Source organism: Cervus elaphus, chromosome 20 (assembly GCF_910594005.1).
Source record: "Cervus elaphus chromosome 20, mCerEla1.1, whole genome shotgun sequence".
Taxonomy (NCBI): Eukaryota; Metazoa; Chordata; class Mammalia; order Artiodactyla; family Cervidae; genus Cervus; species Cervus elaphus.
Genome location: NC_057834.1, coordinates 47,130,013 through 47,149,018, shown reverse-complemented (window position 1 = coordinate 47,149,018; position 19,006 = coordinate 47,130,013). Strand labels below are relative to the sequence as shown.

The following is a 19,006-nucleotide window of genomic DNA, read 5'->3' as shown; positions in this document are numbered from 1 at the left end:
AGTACAGCTGCTGTCATAGAGAAAGCACAGCTCATGAGAGTTGAGGCAATTGAGTATTGAAGGAAGTATTTCTTATCTCCTGCTATTTTGTCTTGCTGATTGGCTTAAGACTTTAATGGTTACACTGTGTGGAGGAAAATAGCAATGTAACATCCCCTAAGAAATACTTTAAACCTAGATTTGAGGACAGATTTCATGGTTGCCTTTGAGAGTAAAAGAAATCATTGACCTACCAAACTGTTTTTCTTCACTGAATTCAGATTCTTCAAGAAAAACTGAATGAAATGAGCTGTGAACTGAAGTCTGCTCAGGAGTCGTCTCAGAAGCAAGATGATACAATTCAAAACCTCAAGGAAACTCTGAAGAGCAGGGAAAGTGAGGTAAAATGTTTGACAATCATGGCCCTATGAGGAAACAGTTTTTCCTATCAAAGTAGACAAGTATTCTATAATTTGTAGAAATTGATATTTTCAGCCTAACAGATCTTAGAGAAATTGTAGTGTCATCTAGATTGGTATTTTGGAATATTCTTGCTACTAAAATCTATATAGGTGAGATAATAAGATAATGGAGTTGATACTTAGTTTGCTAACATGTTTGGTACTCCCTCTCTCGTTTGCAGACCGAGGAGTTGTACCAGGTGATTGAAGGTCAAAACGACACAATGGCTAAGCTTCGAGAAATGCTGCACCAGAGTCAGCTTAAACAGCTTCATGTATGTGAGGGTCGCCCAGGACGGGAGGCATCCCTTGAGGGTGTGCCATTCTCGGCCACAGTCTTGATCTTATTGGTCTTCTTGGCTGCTCAGTGCCAGCCCTTCTTGTGACGATGCTTTTCACTCTCTTTTCAGAACTCGGAGGGTACTTCCCCAGCTCAGCAACAGGTGGCTCTGCTTGATCTTCAGAGTGCTTTATTCTGCAGCCAGCTTGAAATACAGAAGCTCCAGAGGGCAGTACGACAAAAAGAACGGCAGCTGGCTGATGCTAGACGGTGTGTGCGGTTTGTAGAGGCCGCAGCACGGGAGAGAGAGCAGCAGAAAGAGGCTTCTTGGAAACATAACCAAGTAAATCATTAATCATTGTGTGGCAGTGTGTAAAGGTGGACTTTGCCCTGGTGATAGCTTTTTAAAAGGATAGCTTGTGTTGAACTTACTTAATCTAAGTAATTCAGTTCAACATTTGCTAACCCTTATTCTATATGCCAGGTATTGGGCTGTGTTCTGGAAATACAAGAGTGACTATCACAGGTGCTTTCCTCCTAAGTTACTTGTAATATAGTATGAGAGACAGTCATGTAAATAGTATTTCAGTGTGGTAAATACTGTAGAGGAGGCATAGGCATCCTATAGGAATATATAGGGAGAGCTGAGGGAGTCAGGGAAAGCTTCACAAAGGAGCATATTGTCTAGGATTATTCTTGAAGGGTGGGTAAAAGTCAGTGAGACAGAAAAGCAGGAAGACCAACCAAGTGAGAGGGATGGCATGCGTAGTTAGCCATGTGTGCTTTTTTAAAAAATTAAAACACATAATTCTTAAATAGCTTCTTGTTAGCTTGGAAAAAAATGCTCCCAGTTCTTTTTTAAGATTTAAAAGGATGGGTAGTAATCGTGTATCCTTGAGCTTATTGGTAAAATAAAGGATCCACGTTTACACTGGAACCAAGTCCCACCTAGTGCTTATATAGATATATCACTTTTAAGCCAAAAAGTAAATATTGAATCATAGTATTAATACTCCCATCCACAGTTCCCATATTTTCTCTCATCCTATTTGACTCTTATAGTATTTCTTTAGTAATTTTAAGAATGGCACTTTTTGCTACTTTATTTTTTTCTTCTCTATGCCTTGAAAGTTTTAAGGCCTCCATATCTAATGACCATGTGAAAATTTTAGATTGTTTGAAAAAGGGAATCTGTTTAATTCAGGAATTGAGAAAAGCCTTACAGCAGCTACAAGGAGAACTTCAGAGTAAGAGTCAACAGCTTCATACCCTGGAGGCTGAAAAGTATAATGAGATTCGCACCCAAGAGCAGCACATTCAGCACCTCCACCACAGTCTGGGTCACAAAGAGCAGCTGCTTCAGGTGAGTCCACAGAATGATTCGGCTAACACTGGGTTCACAGGACACGGGAATTTATGTTCAGATCATCTCAGTGTCTGTCCACTTGTCTTGAGTACCTGCTACATGTAGAACATTGAGATGTGGGAACCAGGAGGATTCAAAAGAAATAGAAAGTACAATCTGTGAACCAAGAAGATAACCAGCCAGTGTAGGAGATAAGAACTACAGACCTGAAAGACTTAAGCAGTAAATGTTCAGCCAACAGTTATTAAGCATCTCTGTGAGTCAGAGACCAGGCCAGGAATGGGGAAGATGAAGAGAAGATATGTCTTCTGCTCCCACTGAAGACCTCTGTATATCCACTTATTTAGATGATAAAATGTAAGTTATAGGGGAAAAAATGGAAGACTAAGGAAGAGAGTGGTCAGTTCTACTACCTACTCTAAGATCTAGTCACATTGAATACCTTATATTTCACTGACCATATGATTTTTTTATAATACGCATACATATATTATACCTACATTTTTTCTCTGACAGAAATACTGGACACAGCCTCTTGGGAAACTCCTGGTGCTTTAAGAACAAATGTAACCTCTTTCACGCGAACTTTAGTGACACCTTCAGGCAGAGTTAGACAATGCAGCCTGTGTTCCCCCAGTAGATGTGTTTATGTATACTCACATATATATGATGCAGAATTGTTAGCACTTTGTGTGTCTGTTATCTCTGCTAAACTGTGTTCCCCTTGAGAGTGATCACATTGTGTTTTTTATCCTGAAACACTAACAGATTGCTTGACACAGTGTAGGAATTCAGTAAATACTAAGTAAAATGAATAAAGGAAATTATTTCTTGGTTCTGTTAGGAACTTCGGGAGCTCCTGCAGTACAGAAATAACTCAGACAAAACCCTTGAAGCAAATGAAATGTTGCTTGAGAAACTTAGGCAAAGAATACATGATAGAGATGTTGCCCTAGAGGTATGTACCATAATTCTGCTCACGATGCTATGGGTTATTCTGTCCCCAGAGGGACTATAGAAATGTGTGTTAGCTGAATTTGCTGCTTTTTGGAGTTGGTTTTCTATTCTTTTATATTTGGAATCTTACTGAATAAGCATAATCAGAATAGTGGCTCTTAACGGAGCTTTGGGATGCTTACTTTGCTTTCAGCGGGCTATAGATGAAAAGTTCTCCAGCCTAGAAGAAAAGGAAAAGGAACTGCGTCAACTTCATCTTGCCATGAGAGAGCGAGACCACGACTTAGAGAGGCTGCGCGGTATCCTCTCCTCCAATGAAGCTACCATGCAGGTGAGAGCAAGCTCCGTCATGACTTGGCATCCCACTCCCACTTGGATTCTAAGCCTGAAGCATCACCCCTTCCATCATTTGCTGAAAACCAGGATATTTGTTTTGTATATAAAAAAATACAAAACCAAACAAAAATAGCAGTCATTTCTGTTATCATAGACTATGGAGTGAGAAGTTTTAGCACTTCTAGTATGAACTTTGTAGGACAGGGCAGTGCATATGGATTCATAGTTCTAATTTATTTCTAATCCTTGTCAGTGTTTATATGGTTTTATAGAACCATTGCTCAGATGCAACTATTATATTGTATTTTTCTCATTAATATTATGTACATGTCTGTGTATAACCACAGTCAAGAGTTCTTGTTTCTCTTATTAATATTTACTCTGGGCTATTTTTGTACATTTCTTTTAGATCTTTAATATCTAACCATCTGGAATCTTAAAGAAGTTCTTCACTTCCTCCAAAATACTTTATTTAGGACATACATTATATCTGTCTCTCTACAAACTAGATAAGAGTTTCTAATAACAGAAAATAGACTAATATGGCATTGTTAGATTAGATACAAAGTTTTTCCTTTTGCAAAATAAATAGATAAGATAATGTAGGAGATAATGTAAAGGCGGGTCAGGTCTCCTGTTCGTGCTGAGAAGTGTGGGGTGGCTCTTTGACTTACCAGCTGCTGTCTCTGTGACTGTAGAGTATGGAGAGTCTCCTGAGGTCCAAAGGCTTGGAAGTGGAACAGTTGTCTGCCACCTGTCAGAACCTCCAGTGGCTGAAAGAAGAAATGGAAACCAAATTTAGCCGATGGCAGAAGGAGCAAGAAAGCATCATTCAGCAGCTACAGACATCTCTGCATGACAGGAACAAAGAAGTGGAGGCAAGGATTTAGTTAACTTAAGGGCAGTCGGTTTAATGATGACATAATCACAGTCTTGGATTAGGACTCTTGAGGTCCAAGAGGCTGGTGACCCAAGTGTTTAATTCCATCCTGGGTAGGTTGGGTAGGTCATTGGCTTTCACGGGAATTTTTCCCCTATACCTATAAACTCAAAGGGACAATTATCTTTCTCAAAGAAGTTATGTGAGAATTAATGAGATCTAAAAGATATACCCACAGTATGATAACTAACCTTTGTTACGGTGCGTATGCTGTGTCAGGCTCTGTTATAAGAGCTTACTGCTACTGCTTAGTTGCTTTGCTCGTGTCTGACTCTATGCAACCCTATGGACGGTAGCCCACCAGGCTCCTCTGTCCATGGGATTCTCCAGGCAAGAATACTGGAGTGGGTTGCCATGCCCTCCTCCAGGGGATCTTTCCCACCCGGGGATCAAACCCTGATCTCCTGCATTGCAGGCAGATTCTTTACCACTGAGCCACCAGGGAAGCCCCATTTTAAGAGCTTAATGGATATTAGTTCACTGCATCCTTGCAAACCTATGAGGTACATACTGTTATTCCTCTTTTACAGTCAAGGGAACAGACTTCTGAAGTGAATTAACTTGTCCAAAGTGACATAGCTAATAAGTGGTATAACCAGTGTGCAACCCAGATGGTGTGGCTCCACAGTTTTAACAACCATGTATTACCTCCTAGTATAGACCTAGGAGTTACATCACTGTGCTTATAAAAACAGTGCTTGTTGTTTTTTGCAGTTTATCATTTTGTGTTCCCCTATAAAGTTAAACTGGGGAGAAAATAAAAGAAATGAACTGAGTGCCCTTTTATCCCCATCTAATATTATTATGTGCCCTGAGCATATAAGGAAAGGACTTATTTTAGAAAACAACATGTAAGTTGCCATTCTAAGTTTTTTTTTCTGTATTATTAGTGTTCATTCACTGAGTGTGTATTGACAGTCTTTTACGTTCAAGGCCTGTGCTAGACCTGGGGCAACAAAAATGAGTAAAACATCATACTTGCTGTCTCTTCTATGATAGATTCTTTTAAGCCCTTTGATGTGTATTAGAGGGAATTCTTTCCTCCAGAACTTACACTGTCTCTCCTGTATTAGGATCTTACCGCAACGTTGCTCTGCAAACTTGGACCAGGGCAGAGTGAGATAGCTGAGGAGCTGTGCCAGCGCCTACAGCGGAAAGAAAGGATGCTGCAGGACCTTCTGAGTGATCGGAACAAGCAAGCGGTGGAATATGAAATGGAGATTCAGGGCCTGCTTCAGTCCATGAGCACCAGAGAGCAGGAGAGCCAAGTAAGGACTAATGCACAGGCTGGAAGAGTATTGCCCTGTACATTTATAGTCCACACTATGGAAAGCATTAGAACCTCGTAACTTGTAAAATTTATGTTGTCTTAGTGAAAGTGAAGTCACTCAGTCGTGTCCGACTCTTTGCGACCCCATGGACAGTAGCCTGCAGCAGGCTCCTCTATCCATGGGATTTTCTAGGCAAGGGTACTGGAGTGGGTTGCCATTTCCTTCTCTAGGGAATCTTCCAGACCCAGGGATCAAACCCAGGTCTCCCTCATTGTAGACAGACGCTTTACCGTCTGAGCCACCAGGGAAGTATTATGTTGTCTTAAGTCCATTCTATTAGCTTTTTTTCCTTCAGCCTATTGAGTAGACTATAGTTTTACATGAATCATCAAGTGAAAGTCACTCAGTCGTATCCGACTCTGAGACTCCATGGACTATACAACCCTTGGAATTCTTCAGCCAGAATACTGGAGTGGGTAGCCATTCCCTTTTTCAGGGGATCTTCCCAACCCAGGGATCAAAACCACATCTCCTGCATTGCAGGGGGATTCTTTACCAGCTGAGCCACCAGGGAAGCGCATATGAACTATTTCTAGAACACTTTGCATTTGGAGGGTGCCTAAATAATACATATCCCCACTCATTAAGTTCATTATGTATTGATAACATTTTCCTTTCCTTAATGTTCTGATAATTTTGACTGAAAGGAATATGGGGTTCTGGAGTGTTTTGATTTTGATTCTAAATTATCAAGACTTGAGTGCTATTTTGTTTCTACCCAGGATATGGGGAAGCTTTTTCTTTGTACATTTTCTCTTAATTCATGTAAAATCAGTTATCTTAAGAGGGAAGAAAAGATTTTTTTCAAAGCCATGATGAGAATAAACAATCTCATAATAATATGGGATATAGTAATTTCAAAATAACAGTACACAAATATTTCAAAAGCAAATTCTTAATTTATCCTCACTTCCATGTATCTTTCTCCTATAGGCTAGAGTCTGGTATAGTTGGCTTGTGCTACATTTCAGGGACCACTCAAAATTCCGCCTAGTCAGTTTTCTGAGGGAAATAGATTCTTACCATTTGCCTATGTTATTTGACCATAATAGTCTCTAATGCTTCCTTGTATTATGGGATGGTTATATTCCACTCATCCAGTTCTTAGGCCCACTGAAGTAAATACACATTTTGTTAGAAACATGCTGCTTTGTGCTGTAGAAACTGCTTTTAGAATAACCTAAGAAAATCATTGTAAGTTATTTAAAAATTTGGCAGGAGACTAATGAGTCTTTGAGTTTTCTTTTTCACCCCTTTGTCATGTGAAAGAATTAGTCGTATTACACTTAATATACACATATATGTTGTGTATGTGTTGGTAGTTAAATGTTGGTAATAAAATAATGGAATCTAAGAGATGCCTGAAATTACACAAGATCTTCAGCTCAAGGAAGAGTAGTGATTGTATTCTTCTAGATGTGCTTCTTGAACTTTATTTGCAGAACAATCCCTCAAATAGCTTTCAAAAAGCATAGCCTCAAAAAAATCTGCATTTCTTACAAGCTTCCAGATGATGGTTATGCTGCTGGTCCATGAACCGCACTTGGAGGAGTGGTGCTAAAAGCAGCATTGCTAGAAAAAGAGTCAAGCCAGTTAGATCATATGTATGACACAAGATATCTTGTGTATTATTTACTCTGTTTCTTCCCATAATCTAAGAGATTTTTACTAAGGCAAATTAGTAACGTACTGTTACCTCTAAGATGCTTATGTCCAAATCCCTAAAGAGTCTGAATTTTCCATGCTAAAACTAGAAGGTTGTTCTTTCGTTTCTCTTAGAAGTTATGACGAGGGCTTGGCTTCTTATTTAAAACAGTAGTAATTCTCCCCAGAGATAGTTGATGCTATATCTAACATAGCCATCATCTTACATTCTTAGTAATTTTAGTCTTAGTTTATTATTTCTGGATTTTCTAATTAAATGCAGATTTTCTATGTGGTGTGCACGCTAAAGTTGCTTCAGTTGTGTCTGACTCTTTGTGACCCTGTTGACTATAGCCCACCAGGCTCCTCTGTCTGTATGTATTCTCCAGGCTGGAACACTGGAGTGGGTTGCCATGCCCTCCTCCAGGGCATCTTCCCAACCCAGGGATCAAACCCATGTCTCTTTATGTCTCCTGCATTGGCAGGCAGGTTCTTTATCAGTTTTTTCCTTACTGTGCCATCATGTGTCTTAGTAAACTATGGGATTTGAAATGAAATAAACTGGTGTGATTTTGAGGTCCAGATTCTCCTGGTCATGTGGTCTGATAAAAATGTTTCTGTGTGATTCATTCAGTATCTAGGTCTTAAGTGCCTATGTATTGAGTGCCTTCTATGGGCCACACCCTGTTCTGGGAGCTTGGGATTCAGCACTGAATAAAACATCCCAGTGCTTGCTCTTAGAAAACTTTCATCCAGTTGCAGGTGTTGGGGGAGAGAGAGGCAATAATAGATATATTGATTACTGGTAAGTGCAATGTAAAAAAAAATGTAGCAGGTCAGCAGAGATTGGGAGTAGAGATGAGCTTGCTGCATTTAGATAGGAAATGCAGAAAAGGCCAATCTGAAAAGTTGAAATTTGGCAAAGACCTTGAAGAAGGAAATGGCAACCTATTCCAGTATTCTTTCCTGGAGAATTCCATGAACAGAGGAGCCTGACGGGCTACAGTTCATGGGGTCACAAAGAGTCAGACACGACTGACTGACACTTTTCTAGACACTTTAAGGGAGCAAACCACGCAAATGACAAATGTTTGGGCAAAGACCATCCATGCCAAAGGCACATGTATCCGCAAGTAAAGAAAGACATCAGTTGCCCAGTTCAATATGTTATTAGCCTGGCATTTCTAGCAGAACTATTTTAGATTAGTTTATCTGTGACAGACATGTTATGTTCTGTTTTTCCAGTATTCTGTCTATGACAGACTTTCTTTCCACTCCTTGACTGTTTTTTTCCTATAAAATGAAAGCAAGGAAACGATTTCTTAGAGCCCCACTAACTTTTTTTTGAAATGGTTGGCTTTTAACAAAGGACATCAGAACACAAATTTTGTTTTATTAGAGTCTCTCTCTCATGTTGCCTGTGATTTCCTTACTAGGCTGCTGCAGAAAAGATGGTACAAGCTCTAATGGAAAGAAATTCAGAATTACAGGCCCTGCGCCAATATTTAGGAGGGAAAGATTTCATGATGTCCCAAGCACTCCTCTCTAACCTACCAGCTGAAGTTACCTCCGTCAGCCCCCATCTTGGAGAGCAAACTGATCAAGTAAGAACTATAGACTTGTATGGATGTTTATGCCAGCTACATTTTCTTTTTATATCTGAGGCATAAGTATGATAATTTTAATACCAAGTTGTTTGAGGATGTTCCAAGTCCTGTCATTGTGATCATGGTTCCTGTATCTTCCTAAATCCCCTGACTCTTCCAATTTTTAGGGTTCGGTGCATATACCCTCCAGAGATGATAGCACTTCACTGACTGCCAAAGGGGATGCTAGCGTACCCAGGTCGTCATTAGGTAAGTATCAAATTTGATTTAATTAAGGAATCTCTGTCTTTCCTTCTTGTAATTCTCTGTTAACAGATTTGGCCAAGACCCTCTTTCTCTTCCTACCTTAATGGAAAAAATAAGCTTGGATTGCACTGAAAGGCTGAAGATATGTCTATTCTAGGGAGAACTGACTTTACCTTACATTGAGTTAAAGCTATTTTTCTGGCTATATGATTTGGCCCAAAGAAGCTGCATCCTAATTTTCCTTTTCAGATAGCTTTGCAGGGACTCAAGAATGCAGGAGGCAGTGTTTTTGAACCTGCACAGCAGGACCATGGGGCTGATACCTTCTCCTGAGTATCTTTGAAACAAGCTGAGGCTACTTACTGTACCTAGACATAAGCTACATTACAGCATTGGGAAGAGTAGGCAGTGTACGTGGAGTCATTTGCCAAGCTCTGCCCCATCCAGGAAGTGGTTGTAGGCCTTCAACTCCATAAAAGTAACTGAATTATATGTGAGGTGTGAGTAAAACTCAAAACGAATGCCTTAGATTAGTCTCAGAGACCAAAATATTAGGATCTGGAGAAGTGTTACAGAAACAGGGGCTCACCATGATTAGTGACTTGGTGATTATAGTGCTAATAGAAGTGTTGTGGACTTATGGTTTTTTAAATGATTTTCAGAATGTAAAAACTTTGTGTCTATTTTATAGTATAGGGCATTGTGGAATTCATAGGTAAGTTGTGCAAGTAATCATTTTTTAGTGGGAAACTTTATTCTAGTTGAAGAGTAAAGATGCTGGATTTGTTTAATTTACTCCCTATTTACCTTTTTAAAAAAGCATCTTACCCCAATTTATTTTGTAAATTTCAAACCTTTATAAAAGTGGCAAAAATAGTACAGTGAATACCCACGTACATTTTTATTAAGATTCACCAACTGTTAACATTTTGCCACTTTTGCATTATTTCTTGCATGTCTGTGTGTGTACACACAGGTGTAATGTTTTTTTCTGAACCATTTAAAAATTACAGATATCATGACACTTCATCCCTAAATACTTCATTAAACAGGAGCAATCTCCTGAGTAACTACAATTACCATGTTCAGTCAGTGTAGCTTTAACAGAGTCCTAGTATCTGATGTGCAGTCTGTTTTTAGGGTTTCCGTTGTCCCCGTAATGCTCTTGATTGCTGGTTGTTTTCTTCCCTCCCTACTGTCATGATTCTTCAGTCTCCTTTAATCTAGAACCATTTTCTAGCCTTTTTTGCCTTTTTTTTGCAATTAGCCGTTTTTTCAATTTCAAGTATAGTTGATTTATAATGTTGTGTTTGTTCCTAGTGTACAGCAAAGTGATTCTGTTCTATATATTCTTTATCAGATTCTTTTACATTATGGTTTATTACAGGTTATTGAATATAGTTCCCTTTGCCATGCAATAGGACCTTGTTGTTTATCCATTCTGTATATAATAGTTTGCATCTTGTCCGTGGGGTTGCTGGGAGTCGGACATGACTGAGTGACTTCACTTTCACTTTTCACTTTCATGCATTGGAGAAGGAAATGGCAGCCCACTCCAGTGTTCTTGCCTGGAGAATCCCAGGGACGGGGGAGCCTGGTAGGCTGCAGTCCATGGGGTCACTAAGAGTCGGACATGACTGAGTGACTTCACTTTCACTTTTCACTTTCATGCATTGGAGAAGGAAATGGCAACCCACTCCAGTGTTCTTGCCTGGAGAATCCCAGGGATGGGGGAGCCTGGTGGGCTGCCGTCTATGGGGTCGCACAGAGTCGGACAGGACTGAAGCAACTTAGCAGCAGCCAGCCCCTAATTCCCAATCCAACCCTCTGCCATCCCCGCTTGGCAACCACATGTCTGTTCTCTGACACTGGCATTTTTTTAAAGCTCTGGGCCAGCTAATGGCCCTTGGTTTGGCTCTGATTGTCTCCTCATGGTTAGATTCAAGTTAAACATCTTTGGCGAGAATGCTGCATGGGTGATATCTTTCTTGGTGCAATGCCTCAGGAGCACATGGTATCTACTTGTTTTATGCTGAGTGATATTAAGTTTAGTCATTCGGTTAAGGTTGTGTCCACCAGATGTCTCCATTGTAAAGGTTCGTTTTCCGCTTTGTAATTAATAAGTGATAAGTGATCTGCCCAAATACCTTAAGGTGTTGATAGTTCTGCTTTCCCACAGTCGTTCACCCAGTGGTTTTAGCATCCTTCAAGCTTGCTTGTACCCACTGTTACTTTGGTAGTTTAGAAGACTGATTTTCTGTTTCTAAATTTCCTTCTTTCTTTAGTAGTGTGTCTTCTTGTATAAAGAAGAGGTGCCCTTTCCCTATCCTTTCCATTCCATTTGTTTGTTTATATCAGTATGAAGTAATGGGTGGTTTGTTTTTTTAAAAAAATATTTTATTATCCATTTCTGTCATTCTTCTGCTTGACCAAATTTTCTGGGATTTGGCTAATTGGAGCCCCCTCAAACTGTTCCTCTGTCCTTTCAATAATTCTTCATCAGTTTTTGATTACTTCCATACCTTCTGGCATAGGAAGATGTTCTATAATTACATTTTTCTTTGCCTGCCTCAGCCCTGAAATTATCCATTACTTCAAGGAGCTCTCTAGTTCCTTTTACTGGGTAATGGCATTTGTATACTAATACCTGGGCACAAGTTCATAACTTCAGGTATGTCTTTGCTTGTAGGGCCTTTTAAGTGAAAAGAGCTAAGGGTGTGTGTGTGTGTGTGTGTGTGTGTATCACCTTTTGATACTGGTTCCTCTAATTCCAGTTTAACAGTAAAAGTTCTTTCTCTTCCTCATTTTATATTTATATCTCCCTTCTCCCAACATTGAGAAACCTGGTTACCTATAACATCACTGTATTTATATATTTGCATAATATAGAAAAGTAGTTTCAGAATGGCTATATGAGTACCACTGTCAAAAGTAAATCTATTAAATAATGTTTAAAATTTCTTTGTAATTCTTATTATCCTTAGAATATTTCCAGCTGAGGATGTACAGTTGAATATTGGGTTCAAAAATTATTTGGATTAATTTTTTAAGTTGTATTCTGGGTGATTATCTTATCTATTTGCTGTTTAGTTTCATTCATTTTTGTTAGTATTCAGTTTGGGCTTTTTCTTCCTCATTATTGCTGAACTAACTTTACCCATTAATAATAAAACATTAAAATGGTTCAAAGCTCAAAAATATAGAAGTGTACTCAGAAGTCCCATCTACTTCTCTGTCCTTTCTCTCCTGTTTTCACTCATCCTCTGAAGGCAACTGGTTTCATTTCTGAGGTATCCTTCCTGTGTTTCTTTTTACAGAAGTAAGCAGATTGATCCTATGTGTGTATGTAACATGCATGTGTTCCCTTTTCCTAACACAAAACATACTCTGTAGGTGTATTCTTTTCTAAACAGCTTGTTGTACTTAATATCTTAGAAATCACTCCATATCCGTTCATAAAGATAGTCCTTATTCTTTTCTACAGCTATGTATAGAACTTCATCGTGTGGATATACTATACATAATCAGTCTTCTTTTTATAGGCTTATAGATGGATTGCAGTGTTTTGTTATTGCAAATAATGCTGCAAAGAACATCCTGTGTATATATGTTTCATTGTTATTGGATTGTATCTTAGAATAAATTCCTCAGAAACAAGGCAGGACAGATCATATTATGTTGATACTGATTATAACTAGCACTATGTATTCATCTTTAGGAGACTTGGATACAGTTGTGGGGCTGGAAAAAGAACTGAGTAATGCCAAAGAGGAACTTGAGCTCATGGCTAAAAAAGAGAGAGAAAGTCGGGTGAGTTTTCTAGTTAAGTCTAATTTCTAAGTTCCTATTTTTTTTTCAAAAGAGTTTTAAGTATTCAAAAGGGAGAGAACATATGTGTACCTATGGCTGATTCATGTTGATGTATTATAGAAACCAACACAACATTGTAAAGCAATTATCCTCCAATTAAAAGTAAATAAATTAAAAAAAAAATTTTTTTTAAAAAGGAAAGAGTAAAATTCTCCAAGTATAATATCTGGGTCCAAATACAAGTTGAGCCTTTATTCTTTCTAGAGAAAGTAGAAATTGCTTTATATTTACATTATCTCACCAAGATGCTCTTGTTTTTATAAATGAGGATTTTTAAAACTTTTTAAGTGCTGAAAGAACACAGTTTTCTTTACCCATGTCTAACTGGAATAAGATAATTATAGAGGACTTGTGAAAAAAATGAAGTGCTATATAATTGCTGCTTATAATTATGACAGATCCATGAAATTAGTTTTAGAAACATAGAACAAGAGACATTCAAGAAAGATCCATAATGTTTATTGAGAACTTACTGTATGTTATGCACTGCACTGGGCATTTAAATTAGCACTAATACTTACAACTCTGCAAAGTAGGTTAATGTTGGCCCTATTTTATAGAAGAAAAAGCTGAAACACTGTTTTAAAAGGTGAAGGAGGGGAATCGTTATATGACTATAAAATACTAATGCTACCATTTAAGCTCAGGTCTTCTGTGACTCAGCATGCTTCCTCAGAAGTCCTTTCCTGGAGCAGATAATTTTTCCCATCCATATGCTCTATTTCTAGTGACAGTTTTCATAATTTTCTTAGAGGCCTCTCAGCCTTACAGAATCCCTTCCCCTTCTGCCTCCCTATACTAGTTGTTTGTCCAACTTGGATGCAGAGAGAGGAAGCTTTAGGGCCACAGTATAGGGTTACAGGCTAAAACTAAAAACCTTTATGTCACCATGGCCTCTACTTTAGAAGATCAGACAGTGTCATGGGTTCCTAAATTAAGTTTAGTTGGCCAGTCTATATAGCTCCTCAGTTTTTGTTCCACCTCTTTCCCATAGTTAGATCTATAATATAAAACCTGTGTTCATATTTGTGATGAAATTATCTTACTGTATTTCTTTTCATTACCATATGTCTCCTTATAAACAGAATCATGTTATATGACTCAAGTTTTGAGGATGTGAAACTGTGTGGCATTTTAAAAATACGAGTTTAAAAAAATTCTCCTGGTTTCCCTCCTTTTCTAAAATTTTGGTTCTACCCTAGCCATTATGTTGTTCCTATTTCTCTCACATATACTCAATTAAGACTAATGTTACTGGACTTCCCTGAGATCCCACATGTCATGCTGTACAGCCAAAAAAAAAAAAAAATCAAACCAACTTGGTATGTTTTGTAGTGCTAACAAAAAGTAGAGGACATCATTAAAACCACATTACAACTTCCTATGAAACATCCTTTGGTACCACACAGTGTGGTTTATGGATCTGATCCAGCAGCTCACTCTTCATGTTCTAGTTTTTATTTGCACTACTGGTTGATAATAATATGATATGGAAAAGCATCTGCTTCAGTGTCAAATGTAACCATGACACCCGCTGTTTCCTCTGCCCACTGACTTCAGGGTTTCTTTCTCCACAGATGGAACTCTCCGCGCTCCAGTCCATGGTGGCTATGCAGGAGCAAGAGCTGCAGGTTCAGGCTGCGGACGCGGAGTCCCTGACCAGGACCATACAGATCAAGGAAGACCTCATAAAGGTCGTTCAGAGCTTTTGAAAGACTCTTGGAAATGATTCCTGCTCAGAATACCTTCACCTTTGAGCAGCACTTGGATTCATTGAGTCCCTGTGCTGGTGCTTGTCTTCTAGATGCACTATGTGTTTGAGCCTCTTGGTGTTACCATATTCTCTCTGACCGATATCAGAGTTGCTCAGATTTCATGAAGAAGCTATTGTTACTATCATGGCTTATCAATATCCCATTTAATGTATAGTAGATTATTTCAAGAGCATTTGTTCCTCTGCTATTGAATAGCATTTTTTTTATTACTATTTTTATTACTAGTTTTTTGACTTTTAGGACCTGCAGATGCAGCTGGTTGATCCTGAAGACATCCCGGCTATGGAACGCCTGACCCAGGAAGTCTTGCTTCTTCGGGAAAAAGTTGCTTCAGTAGAATCACAAGGACAGGAAACGTCTGGAAACCGAAGACAACAAGTAAGCTATTGGAGTACAGGCCTTATTTTTACTGCAAAGTAAACAGTGAGCAAGATGTCAGTTACTTATGATGGTGGCTGTTGCTGGAATTTCATCAAGAATCTGTGCTCCCAAGTTCCCCACCATGGCCAGTAGCAGCCACAGGTGCTGTTTGCTAGCACGTGTGGTTCCATTGTAACTGCTGCCCCAGATCTGACCTTTCTTGAATGCCAGACTTGTTATTAATTAAAAGACCGGTTTACCTGTACTCCTCCGTGTCTCTGTTACTGTGTCTCTAGACACTAACTACTCATCTCACTCCAAACTGGCTTTAACTCTACCAGTTCACTTAAACAGATTGCCGGTCATGCATTATCATAGGTCGTCTTCTTTCGAGCACTTTACTGTAGCTCACAGTGACACCTGTGACTGATGGCTGTCTTTTCCCCAACGAGATAGTAAGTTTGTCCTTAGAACCTGGCACAGAGAAGGGGCCCAGTAAATGTTTACTCAGTGAATGAAGAGCGCTTGTGAGTCCTCTTGTCTATGTCCCTCTTGCCCTATCCTTGCGTTGTCTCCCCCTCCTCCCTCTTAGCCTGTCCCCTGTGTTTCTGGCTTTGTTTTCTTCTTTCTTCTTCTTCCTCCCCTATTTAAATTCTGCCTTATAGAGTTTTAAAGATAAAAAACTTTATGACAAATATGACATTGACTTGAAAACTGTAGCATACTATATAGAAAGGTTAAGTCAGTAATGAGATAGCAAGCTGTTTGAGTCATAGTCCTTGCTCATACTTTCTTTTGATCTCTTTCTCAGAATTAACTGTGGCTTCATGTTTCTGTTTGAGTGTTGCTTCACTTCTTTTTCCCCTCAGTTGCTGCTGATGCTCGAAGGACTGGTAGATGAGCGGAGTCGGCTCAATGAGGCCTTACAGGCAGAGAGACAGCTCTATAGCAGTCTGGTGAAGTTCCATGCCCATCCAGAGAGGTGAGAGAGTGACTGCGCTGTTTTTCCTTTTATTCCTCATTACGTGCAGATGCCTACAGTTTACAAAGTCGGAAGAAAAAGAAAGTGGACCACTGCTGGGGTCTAATTTGTCATTTGTTTTATGGATTCCTCTGAGCCTCAGTGTCTAAATTAAGTCAGGAATACTGCCTGTTTCATGTAGTTATTGCAAAGATCAAATAAGAATACATGTCAGTTGTCTCAATTAGTACCTTGCGTGTAGTAAGAACTTGTGTATTTCTTTCATTTCTCTGCTCCTTGTCCTATTAAAGACTGCTTCATTATAGTAAAATAATAGAGTAGGACTGTAAAGGGCCCTGACATTCATTGAATGTCACTGAAGAAAAATTATTGTTGTTATGGCTACTAATTATTGCAGGATTACCAATAGCCATCGTGATGAATATGTTTTCCTGTACCTCTTAATTTTTGGTCATATATATTATTATCTTTTTGGTACATTTTCTGTTCCCTTTATTTTTTTTCTTGTTTTGCCCTCCCTCCTAGCCCCTTTCTTTGTTTCCTAATTTTTATTTTTGTTACTATTCAGCTTTCTGTAATTTATTGTTGAGTTAAATTTGTTTTCTTTCTCTTTCAAGAAAATGAAGGCAGAGGAAGGGTACAATAGGACCACTTGTGTTACTTGTTAAAGAATCTCTGGCTCTTTGTGAACTGGATTCTTTCTCAGAGTACTGTAAAGTTTGGTTAACACATGGCAAAACATATACCTTCAGTAGCAACCAACCCTACTTGGCTCAATATCAGTTCAGTTTGCAGTTAGTTTTTCCTGGGTTTTGGTTTTTCAGAAACGCATTCAGTTAAAAAATGAAATTTCTCCTAGTAACCTTATAGTGGTGTTAGCTAAATATTAGGAACTATAATTTTATGTCAGATTGGCCCAGAATCTAGGATAAAGGGACAAACTTTACAGAAAGCAGACCTTGCTAGTCTACCAGCAGTGAACACAGGTGCCACAACAAAGACCACATTCATTGATTGTATTCTAGAGACACAGTAAAATGTGGCTCCTAGAGTCTCATGGCTCAGAGTGGCACTGTTGGCTTTTGGAAGCATCTTTGGACTCATTATGGGCTTCCCTGGTAGTTCAGTGGCAAAGAATCTGCCTACGATGCAGGGGACACAGGTTTGATCCCTGGGTCCGGAAGATTCCCTGGAGAAGGAAATGGCAACCCACTCCAGTATGCTTGCCTGGAAAATCCCATGGACAGAAGAGCCTGGGGGGCTACAGTCTATGTGGTCACAGAAGGGTCGGAAATGACTTAGCGACTAAACAACAATGGACTCATTACATTGATGGCTAATTCATTTTCCTTCCATGTGTGGCATGTTTAATTAGCTCTGAGAGAGACCGAACTCTGCAGGTGGAACTAGAAGGGGCCCAGGTGATACGCAATCGGCTAGAAGAAGTTCTCGGAAGAAGCCTGGAGCGCTTAAGCAGGCTGGAGACCATGGCCGCCATTGGAGGTGGGGAACTGGAAAGTGTGCGAGTTCGTCACGAGCATGGCTTCTGAGCACTGGCGGGTCAGACTGCAGCCCGGGATGGAGACCCTTGTGTGCACTAACCAGAGAGCCCTGTCTGAACTAAACGGTGACTTACTAATGATAGAACTGGTACAAGTAGCACCACCTACAAAGTGAAACTCACTTAGTCTACCTGTATTTCACTGTTCGTAACTGTCTAAGTTGAATGGTGGAGGTTACAAGGTATATTTGCACACTATAATATCATTCCATTTTAGTTTCCTCACCACCCCCCTTCCTTCTTTTCCCTCATCCCTTCTATGGGCCAATAAAGTTTATTCCTCCCCCACTTTCACAATCCATTTCATATATTCCATATCATGTCATAAATGCATGTGTGTGTATTTTTTTTGCCATTCGATCAACTCCTGCTCTTTGAGTGAGAGCAATTTTTTAATCAAAGGTTCAAGATGAGAGAGAGAATGAGAGTCTGTAAGAATGACTCTGCAGAAATGGTATAATCCTTAGAAGGTAATCAAAGCTAAGACTTGCAGTAGTAGACTGAAAGTATTGGGAAGGCCAAATTAAAGGGCAGAGGCAAAGACTGTTAAAACATTTATAGTAAACCTTTATCTCTAATATTGTTTCAGAGTTGATTATTGAATGACAGTGAAAAGAGATTAGATGCAGATTAAATTACATTAATGTTTTTTTTCCTTAAGCCAAGCATATAATATTTAGTCAGAACATAACTTTAAGAAAGCTCCCAGGTCTTTCAGGGTCAGGATCCTCCACATAAAAGGATAATTTCAAATGTAATGTCCCCTTTCAAGTTCAGTATTTCACCAAATAACTCATTATGGTCAGAATAGCCTACTTGTATTTTTTTCATTTGGTAGTGGCACTAGCTGGAGTACTATATTTTTCACTTTTTAGTGCTTCTGCATTTCTCCTTATTAAAACAACTAATAGGCTTCTGGCTTTGATGTGTTTGAATAGTCTAGAAAGAAATGTCACACATCTTTCTAGGTTTTGGTCATTGTCTCAATGTTTTGTTATCACAACGTGACGGAAGTAAGAAAGGGGGCCCTTTAGATTATACTTCTGGTATCTTAAATATCAATGTAATTGATATTTTAAATATCAATAAAAAATAACTAAGCAAGGTTACTGTGGATCTTTGCAAGCTCATGAGATTTGTTATTTCTGCTGGATATAATTTTCCTAGCTTAGAAGCTGAGGTTTCAGATTTTAAACATGGAATTTGGAACTAGGAATTGAGGCTCTTTAGCACCATAAATGTAACTGAGTACCCTTTCTAAACTAGGCAGAGCACAATGGTTTTTCTTTTCTGCCTCCCATTTTTTTACAT

The 19,006-nt window shown here is 39.1% G+C and overlaps 1 protein-coding gene across 30 annotated transcripts in view; it reads left to right on the top strand.

Annotated features, from left to right (window-relative positions):
- The window catches only part of LOC122677200 (phosphodiesterase 4D interacting protein), a 236,882-nt gene that overhangs the window by 164,171 nt on the left and 53,705 nt on the right, over positions 1–19,006 (top strand). For all 30 annotated transcript variants that reach the window (XR_006335731.1, XM_043877092.1, XM_043877115.1 and 27 more), the window contains 15 exons: positions 261–380; positions 623–715; positions 851–1,063; positions 1,925–2,083; positions 2,931–3,044; positions 3,237–3,374; positions 4,078–4,257; positions 5,393–5,587; positions 8,731–8,898; positions 9,069–9,150; positions 12,866–12,957; positions 14,595–14,711; positions 15,033–15,170; positions 16,022–16,134; positions 17,510–17,637. Coding sequence is in view for 29 of the 30 variants with exons in the window: in XM_043877092.1 (XP_043733027.1) it covers positions 261–380; positions 623–715; positions 851–1,063; positions 1,925–2,083; positions 2,931–3,044; positions 3,237–3,374; positions 4,078–4,257; positions 5,393–5,587; positions 8,731–8,898; positions 9,069–9,150; positions 12,866–12,957; positions 14,595–14,711; positions 15,033–15,170; positions 16,022–16,134; positions 17,510–17,637 (2,050 nt within the window). In the remaining variant the exon portion in view is untranslated. The remainder of the gene's footprint in view (positions 1–260; positions 381–622; positions 716–850; positions 1,064–1,924; positions 2,084–2,930; positions 3,045–3,236; positions 3,375–4,077; positions 4,258–5,392; positions 5,588–8,730; positions 8,899–9,068; positions 9,151–12,865; positions 12,958–14,594; positions 14,712–15,032; positions 15,171–16,021; positions 16,135–17,509; positions 17,638–19,006) is intronic.